Source organism: Rattus norvegicus, chromosome 17, assembly GCF_021556685.1.
Source record: "Rattus norvegicus strain SHRSP/BbbUtx chromosome 17, alternate assembly SHRSP_T2T, whole genome shotgun sequence".
Lineage (NCBI taxonomy): Eukaryota > Metazoa > Chordata > Mammalia > Rodentia > Muridae > Rattus > Rattus norvegicus.
This window is the reverse complement of record NC_141550.1, coordinates 26,831,558-26,848,002: the sequence shown is the minus strand read 5'-3', so window position 1 is coordinate 26,848,002 and position 16,445 is coordinate 26,831,558. Positions and strand designations below refer to the sequence as shown.

Sequence of the window (16,445 nt, the reverse complement as noted above, 5' to 3'; positions counted from 1 at the left end):
GTTTTTTTCTTTTTAATGTCTCTGGGATCTTCAACTTCCCTAGCATTTGAGAGAGAGAATGCTTGACTGGCCTAGTTCTCTGACCCACTTCCACAGCCAGAAAGGTGCTTAGACTGCGACTGGTTCTGGAGAGAGAGAGAGAGAGAAGGCAGGCACAAAGAAGACATCGTCACACATTCATCCATCTGGTTTACAGCGCCATATGTTTTCACTGTCTTTAGGATAACTTATTCTCATCACCTCACGAACATCACAAGGGTGTTGCTTTTCTTTGCCTCGGGGTCAGACTTTATACAGTATCATGGTTTGGGTGTGGGCTTTGAGCAGCTAGCTAGTCTGTGGATTAAGCTGGTGGCAATGCTTCATTGTTCTCTATGTGGAGCAAGTTCCTTGTCCCTCTGCATGCCCTCTGTAAGTTTCCTCTTCCAGAAAATGGGATCTATAACAAGTGGCCATCTCCTAGGGATTATGGAGGGGGGAAAAAAACCAAACCTGATGTTGCTATAAATTCACTGATCAACATGTGCTCAACACCTGGTGTTAACAGTGGAAAAGCAGAAACACAGTCAAATGAGTTCAGGTGCGAAGACATCTACTCAGAGATTCCCAAGACCAGAAAAGGATGTGGAGGTTAGCCAGAGCATCCAGCCACTCTTCCTCCCTGGTCTGACTTCATTTAGCACTAACATCTCCCCCAAATGCGTTCTCTTGGCTGGACTTGCCATAGTGTGAGCTCTGGATCAAGCTCTACAAAAGAGCTCCATGGAAGTGCTCACGACCATCTGGTCGAGCTATCACTGTCCTCTGGGGAGATTTTAAAACAAACAGGTCTCAGGTGTTCCGCCCAATCCTGGTCTAGCATGTTGAGAGTCTAGAAGTTTGTATAGTACTGAGCTCCTGGATGATCCTGCTGTTTTCAAAAGCCTGGTGACAGTATTCGAACATCCTAATTCCTGATAGCTGCCCAGGCAGGAGTACAGTTACAGTTAGGAACAGAGACAGGGACCCATGTCAAAACTCATGTCTGAGTTTTGTGTGAGTAAGGAGGTGATATTGGGCATTCCTTGTGATTGCCCGTGAATTACTTGTTAGGAGGAACATTTAACAAAGCGTCAGTGAAAGAAGTTAGCCTTTTTGTAGAAAGGTAAGAATATATTGCTTGAAGGAAGCTTGTCCTGTATGTTTAGAAGAAAAATAAAACGAGCCACCTAATCAAACAGTGAGCTGGATCTTTTGTCACCTCTTATGAAGTCTTCAGTCTCAGCTGTCATGCTGACTGGTTTTGATGAGGTCAGAGCTCTTCTCATTATTTATGGGCACCACCAAAAAGACACTAGCTTTATCTAAAGGCTTTCCTGTTGGATCTTGTGCCTCCCTTAAGTCTTGGAGGGTGGTTAAGACCTGTGGAGGCAGGTGGAAGGTAGAGGCAAGGGGATCGAGTTAAAGCCTGGGCTACTGAAAGGGTTTGAGGCCAGCTTGGGCTGCACGCCACAGTAACAGACAAGCAGACCACAAAAGACAATGGCTCTTGGAGCTCTGTATGAGTGACACACACCTAGTGCATCATGTACAGAGCACCATGGCACTGCCTCCTCTCCTCTTCCACCACTAATGTATTCTTAGCACAGTATGGCCAATGTTATCTTTCCCATTTATAAACAAGGGAACTGAGGACTGATTGGGGACTGACCTGCGCAAACACATGGACAGGCTCCAATATAATGATTGCAGCCGCTCAGACCCAGCTCAGACATGGGCTCAGTTCACTGTGATGGGCAACTCATCCTCTGTTTTAACCTTGTTTAGGAAACGAAAGAGGAGAAGTCTTCCTACAACTGTCCCCTATGTGAAAAGGTCTGCACTACCCAGCACCAGCTGACCATGCACATCCGTCAGGTTTGTGCTTACTTTGGTATTATTATTATCCACTAACAGGATGGGTTGATTTTAATTAAATTAAATTGTCTAACAAATAAAAAGCTATGTTTAAAATTTAGAGTTTTAGCAATCGGGTAGTTATGAAGTAGTTTTTGCATTGTCATGTTTCTATGATAGCCTAAGACAGAGCATGTTTTTCAAAGATAGTAAACATTCAGTTAACTGATCACTTATGTTGATATAATGCTTTTTATTGTTTGTTACAATATTGACTAAGCCTCATAATGAAAGATTATGGTGCCCCCGCCCCCCTTTCTGGTTCTGTCTATGTGTGTGGAAGGAGAACAATCACGGGGACCTTTACATATAATCTTACACCACGCTGGCTTTGAGCTTACTTTGTAGCCCTTCCGTCCTAGAACTCATAGCAGTCCTCTGCCTCAGCCTTCTTAGTGCTCATTTGCAGGCGTCTGTCACCACACCTGGCTTTTTCCCCATCAGTATTTCTTAACAGGGTCTTGCCACGTAGTCAGCTGGCTGCAGCCCAAAGTCCTCACGTCCATTCCCGCCCTTTATGTAAATGGTGCCAGTGCACTTCCTGCAGCCGAGGAGTTCCTGGAGTTGGGATCATTTCCCTTATCATAGGATGTATCCTTGTCCCCTTCTGGCATTGCTGGTTTATGACAGACTGCCGGTGACAGAACAGTGGGAAATGATGATGCATTAAAATCATGAGGCTGCTAATGACACTGAGTCACTAAGGAAACTTGGATGTGGATAGAAATGTTCTTCATGTTTCAGAAGCATGAACTCCCTCACAGGTTTCTGTTCTCGGACAACCAGTTTAAGCCTTCAAAGTGGAGGGGGGGCTGTGGCCTCCCAGTGTGAAAGTCCTATTTGCGTCACATACTGGCTGTAGAGTTAAGACTCCTTCTGCACAGAAGAGTTAATAATACATGCGTTTGTCTACCCCGTAAACCTGCAAAGACTAGCTCTGAGTTTTGCATTGGAATGGAAGATAATACAATGAAAAGAAAAGAAACTTGAGGGGTGGGGTGGGGGGTTGGGGGGTAGAGAAACTTCACTGGTCTATACCAGTCTCCACATCTGTATTTCTAATGTCATCTTCTCAATGACCACTGTACCGACTGCTTTCTGCAGCACAACACAGACACTGGAGGAGCTGACCACTCATGCAGCATCTGTGGGAAGTCGCTGAGCTCTGCCAGCTCCCTGGATCGTCACATGCTGGTGCACTCTGGCGAGAGGCCTTACAAGTGCACAGTGTGTGGCCAGTCGTTCACCACCAATGGCAACATGCACAGGTGGGTGCTGTCCTTCGCCTGGGTGGCTGGCCGCACCGCCGAGCCATTAGTAGACTTGCATAAAAGTTTTAGAGGTTCTTTGGGTTTTTTGTCTGTTTGTTTTCTATTTTCCATAGAGAAAAATCTGAGATCATTTTACTGACTCACTCACACCATCTCAGGGTATCAGAGGTATTGGCTAGGCTAATCCTTTGGCCCTTGGGTTCTTTGGGGTGGAACAGCATTATTTCCCCCCCTGTGCCACTTGGAGTTTACCTTTGTTAGAGAGGTAGACGTGAGCAGCTCATTACACACAAAAGCACCCCTAGGACAAAGAAACATCATGGAGTCAGCCTTTTGGTTTAAACTTGTCTTCATGTGCCTACCAGATCTGCCACAAAGATTTTCTTGGAGCGGGGATATCTGGAGCCTTTGAAGAGTTAAGTGGCCTGGTTCTGAAGCTTCAGAAAGGAGATAAAATAGGGTGTAAGAACATCTGATAAATGGCAGGAAGTGACTTCTGGGAGTGAGACAGCAAATAGAGGTGGATTTTCGCCGAGAGGAGAAGCAATGGGAGTATATTTTATGGAGGTAGCATGAGTTTCCAGTAGTTAGAGCAGGCTCAGCTCTTAAATGTTCTCTCCCTGTTTTTTAAATGCAAACATTCTAAGAACATTTCAGGCATGGAGAGGAGCCTCAAACTGTCACATTCTCTCAGTCAGTGACCCACCAGAATCCAAATCTCTTCTGGTGTTTGTAAATGTCTGGATCCAGTCCACTTAGTTGGTTTAGGATGAGGATTAGAAGGTCTGAGTTTGGCAAATAGTTGAGGCCCGTGGTAAGCACTCAGTAAATAGCACCTGCTGTTGTCTGGTGTCTAAGTAATCTACCACTGGGGAATCTCTTGTCTAAGCTTCCAGGAGTGAGGTAGGCCTCGTGAAAGGCCTCTGTATAACTGTCCCACCATACCTCCACCCCTGCTGCACTTGGGCATCAAAGCAGGAAGGGCACCCTTGTGTGTTTAATACCTACTCTGTTTTGCAATGTCATTTTACAGTAACACATTATTTTATACTGTAGCTTTTTGCTGGTTACCACTGTGTTGGCAGTTGACGTCACTGGCCTCTGTCTAAACCCGTTCCTGTTGTTATCCTGCCTCCTCCGTCCATCTCACTTGCTATTCTCTGGATACCACCTGCTGCTCTCTTAGATGATTTCTCCATCTTCTCCTGCGTAGGCAGCTTCACATTGGCACATGGCTATTTTGGCCTCCATGCTTGTGGCTGGCGTTCTCCATTGTACATCTCTGATCCCGACCCTAGTTTTCTGATTTGAAAACTTCTCATTTTGAGATCATGCCTGTGATTAAATCTTATCAGGTATAGTTGATATTTTTGACAAGGGATGTGTCTGGCAATGCATCAGGGAAACTGCCCTCTGTGTCACTGTGTTTGATGTCTTTTCATCTACACAAACAGAGGTCAGGAAGTACCAAGGGAGTTTCATTCTATTGTTAGACTTAAATTTATGGTCCATTTTGTGTATATGTAGCCTATTTTTCTTTTCTGCATTGAGTTATCTTGTCACCCTTGTAGAAATTCATAGGTCAGCTTTTCATTCTAATCCATTGATCTCTATACCTAGCCTAAGACCATTATCACAGTGTGTTGCTTATTTTGACTTTTTAAATGAGTCTTCAATAAGGAAGTGCAGGTCTTTCAACTAAAACCCTTTTCCAAAAAATATTTTTGAATTGTTTTTGTTTGTTTTGAGACAGGGTCTCACTATGTAGCCTTGGCTGGCCTGGAACTCTAGACCAGGCTGGCCTCAAACTCATATAATCTACCTGCTTCTGGGTACCTTAATGTCTGGATTCAGACTTGTTTTGATTAATCTGATTTGTTCGCATTTCTATCTGGATAACTTGGTTTTGTTTGTTTTCTCATTTTGAGGTGTACTGGGGCCTCAGATATGCTGGGTAAGTTACTGAGGTGTATCTCCCCCATATGGAATTTAGGGACATATGGTCAACTTTTTTCAGAAAGAGCAGCAACAATTATTGCAGGGATGCATTCAGCCTGTGAGTCAGTTTTGGTCTATTTCCACCTTTCTGGTTGTTTTTCTTCATAAGTAGGGATCAAACCCTAGGGTCCATCGCTGAGCTCCATTCCAGCACTGGTACTGCCGCCTTCTACAACTGGTCCTGCTTCCTGCAACCTTTCTAGACTTCCTTCTGAGTCCTTGGAGTTGTTTAATAGATTCCTTACGATTTTCCACTCCCAAGGTTATGGAATTTACTGTAGAGATGGCTTTGTTCTTTCCATTCTGGGCATCACTAATTTCCTGTCTTATCTTTTGGGGTGCACCAGACTCTTAGTGTACTTCCAAGTGGAAGTGAAGTGTGTAGACATTATTCTTTTCTCTGTGTTAGGAAGAAAGCATTCCCACTGAAGCCCTGCTCCATCCATTTTGATGCTTGTCATGGGTCTGTTGTGTTAAGTGAAATTTACCAGCTGAAGGAAGTTCATCTCTGTTCCACTTCTGAGCCTTAGATTTTGTTGATGAATTTTGTCTGCATCTGTGTTTGTTTTCTGCCGTTCAATCCTGTCCTGTTCTATAGGTCGAATGAGCCTCTTGGGCTATGAGCATCTCTAATTTTGACGGATTTGGTTGACTGCTCTTTTGTTAAAGGGTTAGGGCTCTGCTCATAATCGATGCCAGTGAGTGGTTTTCTTGTGCCGTGTGCTTTTCATGTCAGACCTGCTATCAGAAAATGAACTGAGAAACACTTTGGAAAGTGCTCTGACAAGTTGGATTTTGTTGTTGTTGTTTGTTTGTTTGTTTGTTTGTTTGTTTTTGTAAGTTCATTGGTGACCACACCTGAGTTTTTCTTTTTGTGCATTTTTTTTCAGATTAGCAGCGAACCTCCTAAGTTGTTATAAGTCTGTTCATATTTCCTGTTTCTTTCTGAGTTAGCTACATTCTTGAGTAATTCTGACCATTTCATCTAGGTAGTCAAAGTATATGCCACACAGGCTTCCCTTGTGATGTTTTTATTCTGTGAGGTCCAAAACTTTGATACATGTTTGTGTGTGCGCCCGGCATGAGTTTATGTGCACCATGTTTATGCAGTAGCCTGTAGGGGCCAGGAGGAGTTTGGATCCCCGAGGAGCTGTAGTAGCAGGCACCAGTGAGCCAGTATATATGTAGACGCTGAGAACTGGACCTGGAGTCCTGCAAGAGCAGCAGGCACCCAGAACCCAGAGCCATCTCTCCAGCCCGAGTTCTGTTGATAGGAGAGCCAGCTTTTCCTTTGCTCACTTTCCCTCTTTATTGTTACTCTCTATTTCCACAGTTTTTATTGTTGTTGTTTTTTTTTGCTTTTTTGACCTGAGCATTATTTCACCCTTCCTATAAGGATCTTCAGGCGCTGGTTCTCCTTTTTCAGGTGTTGTCAAGTATAGGATTAGCTTGTGGACCTGAAGATAGTTTTAATACAGAGAATAATAACTGCATTTCCATACTTTTGGGGCATGCAAGATAGGGACTCTTGCTGTCCTAGACTTGTGTAGGGTATAGGGTAAGCTGGCCTTGAACTCACAAAGATGGGACTGTCTCTGCCTAGGATTGAAGGTGTATGCCACCACCGTCAGGTGGATACATAAGTTTTGTATGCTATATTTTCTTTACCGTTTACCTCCATATATTTTCTAATTTATCTCATGGTTTCTTCTTTGGTACCTAGGAATATGCTGTCCTAGCCTACAGATATGTCTTCCCAGATTTCTCCCTATTACTGATTTAAGGTCATAATTCTACATTTATTTTGTCTTGTAAATGATTGGTTAAAAGAATATTTGAGTTTTGCTAATCAATCACAAAGCCATTTCCACCTTCATTTGTTGGCAGAGTTGTACTTTTGAGGGAAAATTATAAAAGTGTGAAAACAGTCACAGAAAGTTAGAGGTGTTTGCCTGGGAGGATCTATTCCAGGATCCGAGACTTTGAGCTGGGACCTCCCCTGAGCACACACTGCGTCGATGGGAGCCACAGCTGCCCTGGGATGTGTAGGAGTTAGAACAGGGTTGATACTGACGTTCTGGTAACCATGGCCAGAAGGAAGCAATCAACCGAGAATTTGATGTTTGAGACCAGAGTGCTTTTCCGTATTTCCCTGCTGTTTGGTCCCGAGGCCTTTGGCACCCACTAGGGTTGAGTAGCACCAGAAGCTCCTTTGTGGTGTTCCCAGGGTGGGCACTGAGACAGACTGCAGAGGACTGACTGCACAGGGGCCTCCTGGGCCCCGGGACTCCATCTAAGTGTCTCAGCTCTATCTTGGTCTCAGCTTTTGCTTTGAGACAGGGTCTGGCTGTCAACAAAGCCAGGCTCGAACTAATTTCTTCTGATTTAGCCTCTCAGGTTACAGGTTGTCAGTGTGAGCCGCCATACCGACACCTGCGTTTATGACTGGCCATAAGCAGTTTCCCTTGATGTGACCATATGATTTGATTATCAATCTCTCTCCTGATGAGCACAAATTATCTGTAATCTCTGATGGGGCCTGATTTCCCTTGGGGGGATTTTCTATATTTCAGCTTTTTTCGGTGTCAGCTGAAGTCATGACATGTACTTAGGAAACTTTTTAATGTGGAAAGGAGCCAGTGTCACTGAGGACCCTTCCTTTGCTTCCTGCTCTGAAGGCTGTCTAATGTGCCTCCAAGCATGCACACAGGCCTTGCAGGTGAACTCTGACCTTCCAGTGGTTACCTTGTGAGACAGGGCTAGGCTCCATTCCAGGATTGTTTTGTTGCTAACACCCAGAGGGGCATGGCAAACCTCACAAAGGATCCAGGGCTCAGGGTATTCTTAGCGGATATTGAGGTGCCTTTAATGGAAGACTTCTCTTTGGTCACTAGCTGTGTTATGAATGTGTTGCTTGTCCTTGTTTTTAAAAGGCTGCCCAGCCCTTTTGCTGTAAGATTGTTACATTAGGAAAATAAACACACTGAGCCAGCACACTGACAGACAGTTCTGGGTAGTCACACTGACAGTTCTGGGTAGTCACACTGATAGTTTTGGGTAGCCACACTGACAGACAGTTCTGGGTACTCACACTGACAATTCTGGGTAGTCACACTGACAGTTCTGGGTAGTCACACTGACAGTTCTGGGTAGTCACACTGACAGACAGTTCTGGGCAGTCACACTGACAGACAGTTCTGGGTACTCACACTGACAGACAGTTCTGGGTACTCACACTGACAGTTCTGGGCAGTCACACTGACAGACAGTTCTGGGCACTCACACTGACAGACAGTTCTGGGCACTCACACTGACAGACAGTTCTGGGTACTCACACTGACAGTTCTGGGTAGTCACACTGACAGACAGTTCTGGGCAGTCACACTGACAGACAGTTCTGGGTACTCACACTGACAGATAGTTCTGGGTACTCACACTGACAGACAGTTCTGGGTACTCACACTGACAGACAGTTCTGGGTAGTCACACTGACAGACAGTTCTGGGTAGTCACACTGACAGACAGTTCTGGGTAGTCACACTGACAGACAGTTCTGGGTAGTCACACTGACAGTTGCTTCTCAGCAGCCATAGAGCTTGCATTTCTTACACTTTAATTACACTGAGCAAATTTACGTGGTGTTTTGTTTTGTATATGAATGTGAGTCGGCTACTCATTGAAGTATGCTGCTATCCAGGACTTCAGGGCTGGATAGCAGCATACATACCACCTTCCTGGCTCAGCCTCCCAGGTACTAAGATTAACTACATATGCATAGCTGGACACCCAACACATCGTGCTGAAACTAAAGGGTAGATAAGGACATTTTGAGAAAGTCTAGTTAAGAGAGTTTTTGAATAAAGTATTGTTATATGTTGTTCCTGTTCTGTATGTAAGTTCTCATGTTGTTTATGTTTGGAAGTATGTGTTTGTGTGTTGGGGGAGGGGATGCTTATATTTATAATTTTTTTATATTTTTATTTTTTTTATATCCCAAAGTATTTTCATATAAGCTGGCGGAGGCCAGAGATTGTCAGGTACCTTCTAAAGTACCTGACTTGCTCTTACCTTACTTTTTAAAACAGGTTTCAGTCAACCTGGAGCTCACCAATCCCACTAGGCTATGTGGCCCTGCCAGTGAGCTCCAGGCATCTGCCTGGCCCGGCCTCCTCTGCACTGGCACTGCCCGCGTATGCTGCCAGACTTGGCTCTTTCTGTGGATGCTGGGGACCCAAACTCAGGTCCTGTTACTGGTCCAGCAAACAGTTACCAACAAACCTTCTCCCCAGCCCCCTAGAAATACCCTATTCCAAACCCATAGCTTGGTTTGTGAGTCTTCCATCGAGTACAGAGAATAATTCACAGAGCCATCACTAATGCTCCAGCCTCTGATTTTTCCCAAACTCTTTATCAGATGTTCTCATGTTGAAAATCTGGATTAAACAGTGCATGCCTTCCAAATCAAACTTGGGAAACCAAGCCAGAACACACCCTCCAGGTGAAGCTAATGTAGGGGAAAGGGCACCAAGCGCTGCAACTTGCAAAAGTTGTTCCAGAAAAGCCTTCAGTTGCAGAGCCGTGAGGAAAATGAAGGACTTCGCTTTAGCCACTAGCTGTTTTGTGAATGTGTTGGTTATCCTTGTTTTTTAAGACTGTTCAGTCCTTTACCTGTAAGATTGTTACATTAATACATAAACACAGTGGGCCAGCACACTGACAGTTATGGGTAGTCTCTTGAGAGAGAAGATGTGGACAGACCTTGTTTGAAATGTATATAAAATGGGTTCTTTTTTTAAAAATCGTTAAAGTAAAGCCCTGCAGGCTATGATTTGCCTTTGCAGAATGGGAAACTCAATCCTGTTTTACTCCTCGTTTCCCATACTTTCCGCTATAATATCTTAATTAGGCTTAAAGAGATGCTGAAGACCCTGGCGAGTGCTCTCAGGACAGTCTCCTCCGTTTACTCTGAAGACAGGGATGTCTTCTCATTTGACAATCTTAGAAGGGTGAAAAGGGACGTCTCAGAGCATCCTCTAGTTGCCATGAACTGAGGCTTATGTGTTCCCATTATACTTGACGAAAACCTGAGCTACACAGAAATGTGACCTAGTCCGTGGTAAACGAGACCACAGAGGCTCTGGATCTAGCATGCTTCTCTCCTCTGCTTGCGCTAAGCCTGCCGACGCCATGCACAGCCATACCGGGCAACTGGAATAGGGGTCAACACTAAGCAAGAAAAGGAGTGGAGGGCAGACTGTGTCTACAAGAGGACAGTCACCTCTTTACTCTCCATCCCCAACCAAGAGGAAGACCCCTGTGAAATTCTCCCATAGTTATATCCGGTTTCTTAGGACACCCTGTAACAGGTCCTGATATTTGCTGCCCTCAAGTGTGGAGGAAATCTTGCAAAAGTTCAGCCAGTCCCATCTCAAAATTACCAAGTTCCTCTGTGGGAAGGAAGGTATCAGGCAAGAAATTAGTTCCAGGACAAAGACCTGTTGGTCATTCAGCCAAGAACAGATTGTAAAGTCTTGTTTCCCTATAAATATCCCCTGCCTGTTCTTGTTTGTTTGAGATATGGTTTTGCTTTGCCATCCAGGCTGGCCCCAAACAATCTAGGCTCTAGTTATTCCTCCAACTTACCCTCCTAAGGAGCTAGAACCATAGGCACCTGGCCTTATCTTACATTCAGGGCTCTACTAAGGCTTTGAAGGATTTCATGTAAGTGAGGTCTTAATTATGTATATACAAGCACATATTAGCAGCACTGAATATATGTAAATGCATACATATCACACACATGTGGCTGTGTGTATATGTGTGTGTATGTGTGTGTGTATATGTGTGTATATATGTGTGTGTGCGCATATTCAGTCCTGCAGTCTCTTCTGCACGACACGCAGAGTTGCAAAAAGAAGAAACCAGCCCTGTGCCCTTTAACATGGGGCACCAGACTCTATTCTCAGAGCCTACGTGTGAATCAGCGCTTTGCAGGGGAGCTAAGTGCTAGATGCCTGTGTCTCCATCTGGAATTGTGCAAATCCCCACTGCCATCCTCATGCATCTTTCCTGCTTATTCTGTAATATGTGTGTATTTAGAGTGGGGTGTGGATTTGCATTGAGCTCTTATGTGATCCTCTGTGGCTCCTTTCAGCGCTTTGACTTTGTGTTTTAGAAATCTGCAAGTTGTAGAACACTACTGTTATTCTCTGGAAAACAGTAGGCGAGCGTGGCCTATCGCTGATTTTAATATTCAAGTAAGATAAAAGAATACATCAAACAGAATGCTAGCGCCTGTCAATCGAGTCTCTTTGAGTATGAGTTTAGAGATTGTGTTTTCTCTTTCACTGTGGTTTTTCCTTCTCTAATATACTTTTAAAAGGATCACTACAATTTTATTTTGGAGAGAATAACTTAAAAGTGTACTTGTGACTGGTGCTTATTTTTTATTTCTTTCTGAAAGGCCAGTTGGAGTTCAGTTAGTTCCGAAGGGAGGGAAAGAGCTCATAAAACTGTCCGTGCACGGGTGTTAAATAGCCGTCAGGCCTCTTCTCTTAGTGCCGCTTCTCAAATTCATGATTTGGTTCGTAATCCTTTATCACTTGGCTGGCTGGATGCTAATATTTTTTAACAACCTTTCTTCTGTTCTGGCCGTAGGAATGTTTATCTATTCATCTTCTTTTGGAAATGAAGTAAATACCAAAGTTTTCTCTGAAATACAGGCAGTATGATTTTCTGACATATTTTCTTAAACTATTTCAAAAGCTTAATCATACTGGGTGAAACTAGTGGAAGGCGTCAAAACCCAGAGCATCATGCTTGCCCACACTTGAACGGCCCAGTGGTTATGCGAGCTGAGAACTAGGTCACACAGCAGGCAAGGGAGGGTAGGTATGCTGGGAGCAGGATGAGAAATGGAGAGTCTTTCATGGTCCCTTCTGCTGTGTCATGCGCACAGACCATGGGTGTGTGTCCTGTTCAGTTTTATAACACAAAATTAGCAAGAAGTAAGATTCTGGTTTCTAGCTCTGGATCACAGATGAGCCCTGCAAGTACGCTGGCTGCACTTCCCTAGGCTTTCTACCTCACAGCTTTCTACCTTTGTTTAAATATCCAGCCTGTCCAACCTGTTTGGGTTGTGCAAGCTGGTGCTAGCAAACACTGAAGCGTGCCCACTCGGCAGCGTTTTTCTGATTTGTTAAGGAAGACAGCATCTATTCCCCTCACCCCCTCCAGTGAGGAAAGCAGCAGGGAAACCTTTGCTTGTGTGTTCGTGGCTTGGGATCACCATCTCTCCTTTGGTGCCTGTCCCCGCTCCCCCGGGCCTCCCGTGAACTGGCCTTCAGTGGGGATTTTCTATGTTCTTGGGTCAGATTCTGTTTCATAATGGGCTCAGAGAGTGTCAGCAGTTCATTCTTAGGTTCCGTGTTTATGTAACCCAGCTCACTGGAGGAAGCTGCTGCCAGTTCTTCAGGTGAGAAGCTGAGGGCCAAGATTACAACCTGCTCTTCTGAGCCCCCTCCCTCCTCCTGTTGCTGAATTAGAGGGCTCTCCCCTCAAAGCACAGCATTTGATGGTGTTGCCTGTAGAGAGCAGAGGCCATCTGTGCCGCACACCTGCCTCATTTAAGATAAAAGGCGGCTGTGAGGGCCGCAGTCACAGAGTAAGTCTACCTCATGGCTTTGTTGGGTAATGATTCTCTGAGCTCATTTGTCCTCCTTCTCCTGTCCAGATTCCTCTTCCTTCCTCAGTTTCTCATAGTCCTGAAGGAGACTAGGTATCTCCAGTTGGTGGAGACCTCTTTCTGCTAATGTGCTCCTTCCCCTCCACCCACAATTGTGCCCTCCATTTTTTTTTTTTCTTGTTGGTCATGAGGTGACCAACTTAAGTATTTCTTGTTCCTCTTCTGGAAGGGCTCGGGAGTGGCAAACATTGATTCACTGTTGGCTTACTATGAAGATGGTTATCTTTTCCTCCTCCACAAAAGGAAGATGAGTGAATGGGGAGGTTCTGACATCTCTCAGAAACCTGGGAAGAGCCTCCTGCCAGGTTGAAGTGACAAATGGTCTCAGTGACTTGAGCATTCCATTCTACCATGAAACGTGGGTTTGGGCTCCGTTTGACAGTTAGTTTAGCCCTTGCGGCAGACAGACTTTCTCTGTGGTGAAGCTGGCAGTGACTTCCCACACAGAGGTAATGGCTCTGAGCCAATGAGGCCACTTTGAGAGTAGTGACTTCATTTGGGGCCCCATCACCTGAGATTCATTTTCAAGACTAGGCTGCCTATGGGTGTGTACTTTGGACTGCAGATGATAAGGGGGGTTTAAGGAAAATGAGTTAGTTTAGAAGAAATTGCCTGAAACAGAGAGCGTCAGGTGGAAATTGGTGAATAAAGTTGAGCCTCTAGTGTCTTTGTTTTTCAAGACTAAGTTTTGGGTTTTGCTTGCTTGCTTGCTTGCTTGCTTGCTTGCTTGCTTGCTTGCTTGCTTGCTTGTTTCTGAGGCAAGGTTTATCTCCCAGGGTAGCCTTAAACTCTTGGCCTCAGCGTCCCTGGAAGCTAGAACAGGCGTTGACTCCAACTGGCCAAGTAATTTTATAAACAAGTGCAGACATAATGTACACAAAAGGTAGTAACTGAGAGCTTACTGTAGGAAACACATACAGGCAGTGGGGTAAAGGGAAGTAGATGGAGTCAAAGGTCTGACTGTTAGAATGGTGTCTAGAGGAAAGATTGAAGTGATAGGCCCGTCTGCCCTCTTGGTTATGAGTCAGGACAGCAAGAGAGCTAGCTGTTACAGTACGACAGTGACAGAGCTATGCTTTCTAAGGAGACAGATGACAGCCAGAGGATGCCATCCACCTCTCTTAAAGCCACATCAAGAAGGGGAAGGATGTGAGAGCCAAAGTCATTTGTGTCCCCAAAGGATAACTGGAACATGAAGGGGAAAAAAACACACCTCAAGCTCATTTCTTCAGTGAAGAAGTGTTTGTTCTGGGCCTTACACGGGACCAAGACAGAAAAGAAATTGTCAGTCAGTGGATAGATGAGAATGCCTTTTCTAAACTCTGGAAGAAACATGACACAGGAGACCAGAAATAGTGGTCCAGCCTGCCGGGAGGAGACTCCCAATTTAGGAGGAGAGATTGGTGACAACATAGCTCCCAGAACATTAATAAGGAATGTGGAAACACTGCAGGCCTACTCTGAAGTAAGATTCCCTCTCCTAAGTAACATGGATCTTTCCTTTTAGACTGGTGCCATCCGAATACCCACTACTCTGGGGTCACGTTCCCTGAGAACTGTGGGGAAACTGAGTCTCAGGAAAGCAGTCTGTGACCGTGAAGATGTGGTCTCTCCAGGTGGCTCCTAAGCAGGGGACATTGGAACGACTACAGTTCCATTGTTAGGACTTAGGGTCAGAATTTCACTTTGTTAAAGCCTCTATGGGACTCCATTGTCCTATGAGTGGACATGGACTCTACCTGGACAGTGGGTTCATTATGTGTAGAGCATTTTACCTGAGCATCAGAAAGCCCTAGAAGCAGCCAGCCAAAACATCCCCACAGAGATCCTGCAGACAGAAAAAAGGTTTTTGCCTCATGCCCTGCTGACTCCTAGACGTTTCTGAGAATGCTGGTGTTGGGTCAGCACAGTGGCTTATACATCATCAAATTTTCCTCCACACCCTGGCATGGCTGATGTGACCTGCCTTCTAGACAAGCATGACTGAACATGAACAACGCCTTCTAGTAAGGAGGTAGCCTTGCCATAACAGGTGGGGCACACTGAGACGTCTTCCCATTCCTCTCCCAGCTGGCTTCTACTCTGTCTTCATGGTCCATCCCCCTCTCCGGTGCCCAGAACTTGACTGACATCGCAAGCATCACTCGCAGCATTCCTCCCTAAACTCCTTCTCTAGGCATTTGTTACAAAAACAAACACAAATCTTTGTAGAGACATGTTTCTCTACAGTCAGAAGTGTAGGCTGAGATGCTCCTTAGATCCAGTCACTTGGCTTATCACAAGGCACTGTGCGGAGGGCAAGAGAAGCTGGCACCTGGTAGATGGGACCTTTCTCTCAGCAGGTTGCCAGAAACCTGTTTGAACCAGTTAACTTGAGTAGTGTAGCGTTGACTCTGTAGTGATGGGGTGACCTTTCTTGTAGTGTCATTTACTCAGAATATCAAATGCTTCATCCCCCTCCACTACTACACTGAGGAGGAAATTACAACTTGAAAGCTAACAAACACTGGAAATATCTAGATCTCTCCTGAGCACTACCCTTCTGTTGTAAATTAGCTGTGGGAGGCTTAATGAATGCCACTTAACTGGGTAAATCCTTAGGTTGGGTTCCATTTAAAAGTGTTGAAAAGTATTTTAAGAATGTTTCAGCCCCAGCTTTCTTCAAGAATTTATACCCTTTCACTGGAGGATGCTGAGAGATGTATACTGTATCCAAAAACTGTCCACATCCTGGTCTGATGTTTAACCAAGTCTGAAGGCCACGTAAAAGGGCTAAGGAATTTGAGTAGGATTTCCTGTGTATCACATTTGCAACTTCAGTGTCACCTGCAAAGCCTGTGACAGATGGATGGGCCACGCCTCTGAGCCTCCGTGTTGTAAAAAGCTCCCATGTAGTATTGATCTGTTCCTGTATTAGAAGTCAGGATCTAATACCCCAAGGCCACTGCAGCCCACACTCTCCTGTTTCCTGCCGTCCCCAGTCTCTGCTTAGGGATAGAGAGCTAACTGTTTACCCCTCGCCAAATCTGACAACTTACAAATTACTTAAGCTGCAGAAGTATCAGCAAAAAGTTCCTGTATTTGGAAATAGAAAAGATGTCATGAGCTTGGGAGGGGTGCATTTTAGAGACTAGGCTGCAATCTGCCTTCCTCAACTCACTTAAGAGTTAGCTGTGATTTACCACTGATGTCAGAGGTATTCTGTAGGATCGCTCACCCTCCTCAATGATCATCTCATCCACAGAGTGCTTGCCTAGCGTGCTCTGGGTTTCATCCTCTGTACTGTAGTCAGTCAATTGATAAAAAGAACCTCAAGTTTTAGAAACCAGAACAATTACATTTATAAGAGGAAGTCATTTTTTATTTTTTGTGTATGAGTGTTTTACCTACATGTTTATTACGTGTTATGTTATTTGAAAGCCGGACAAGGGCTTAGGTCTGCTGGAACTGAAGTTACTAGTCGTTTTGAGTAGCTATATAGATGTTGGAAATTAAAA

At 44.8% G+C, this 16,445-nt stretch overlaps 1 protein-coding gene across 7 annotated transcripts in view; it reads left to right on the top strand.

Annotated features, from left to right (window-relative positions):
• The window catches only part of Rreb1 (ras responsive element binding protein 1), a 178,366-nt gene that overhangs the window by 122,058 nt on the left and 39,863 nt on the right, over positions 1 to 16,445 (top strand). For all 7 annotated transcript variants that reach the window (XM_087590542.1, XM_087590544.1, XM_087590543.1 and 4 more), the window contains exons 5-6: positions 1,807 to 1,896; positions 3,040 to 3,203. In XM_087590542.1, the coding sequence (XP_087446668.1) occupies positions 1,807 to 1,896; positions 3,040 to 3,203 (254 nt within the window). The remainder of the gene's footprint in view (positions 1 to 1,806; positions 1,897 to 3,039; positions 3,204 to 16,445) is intronic.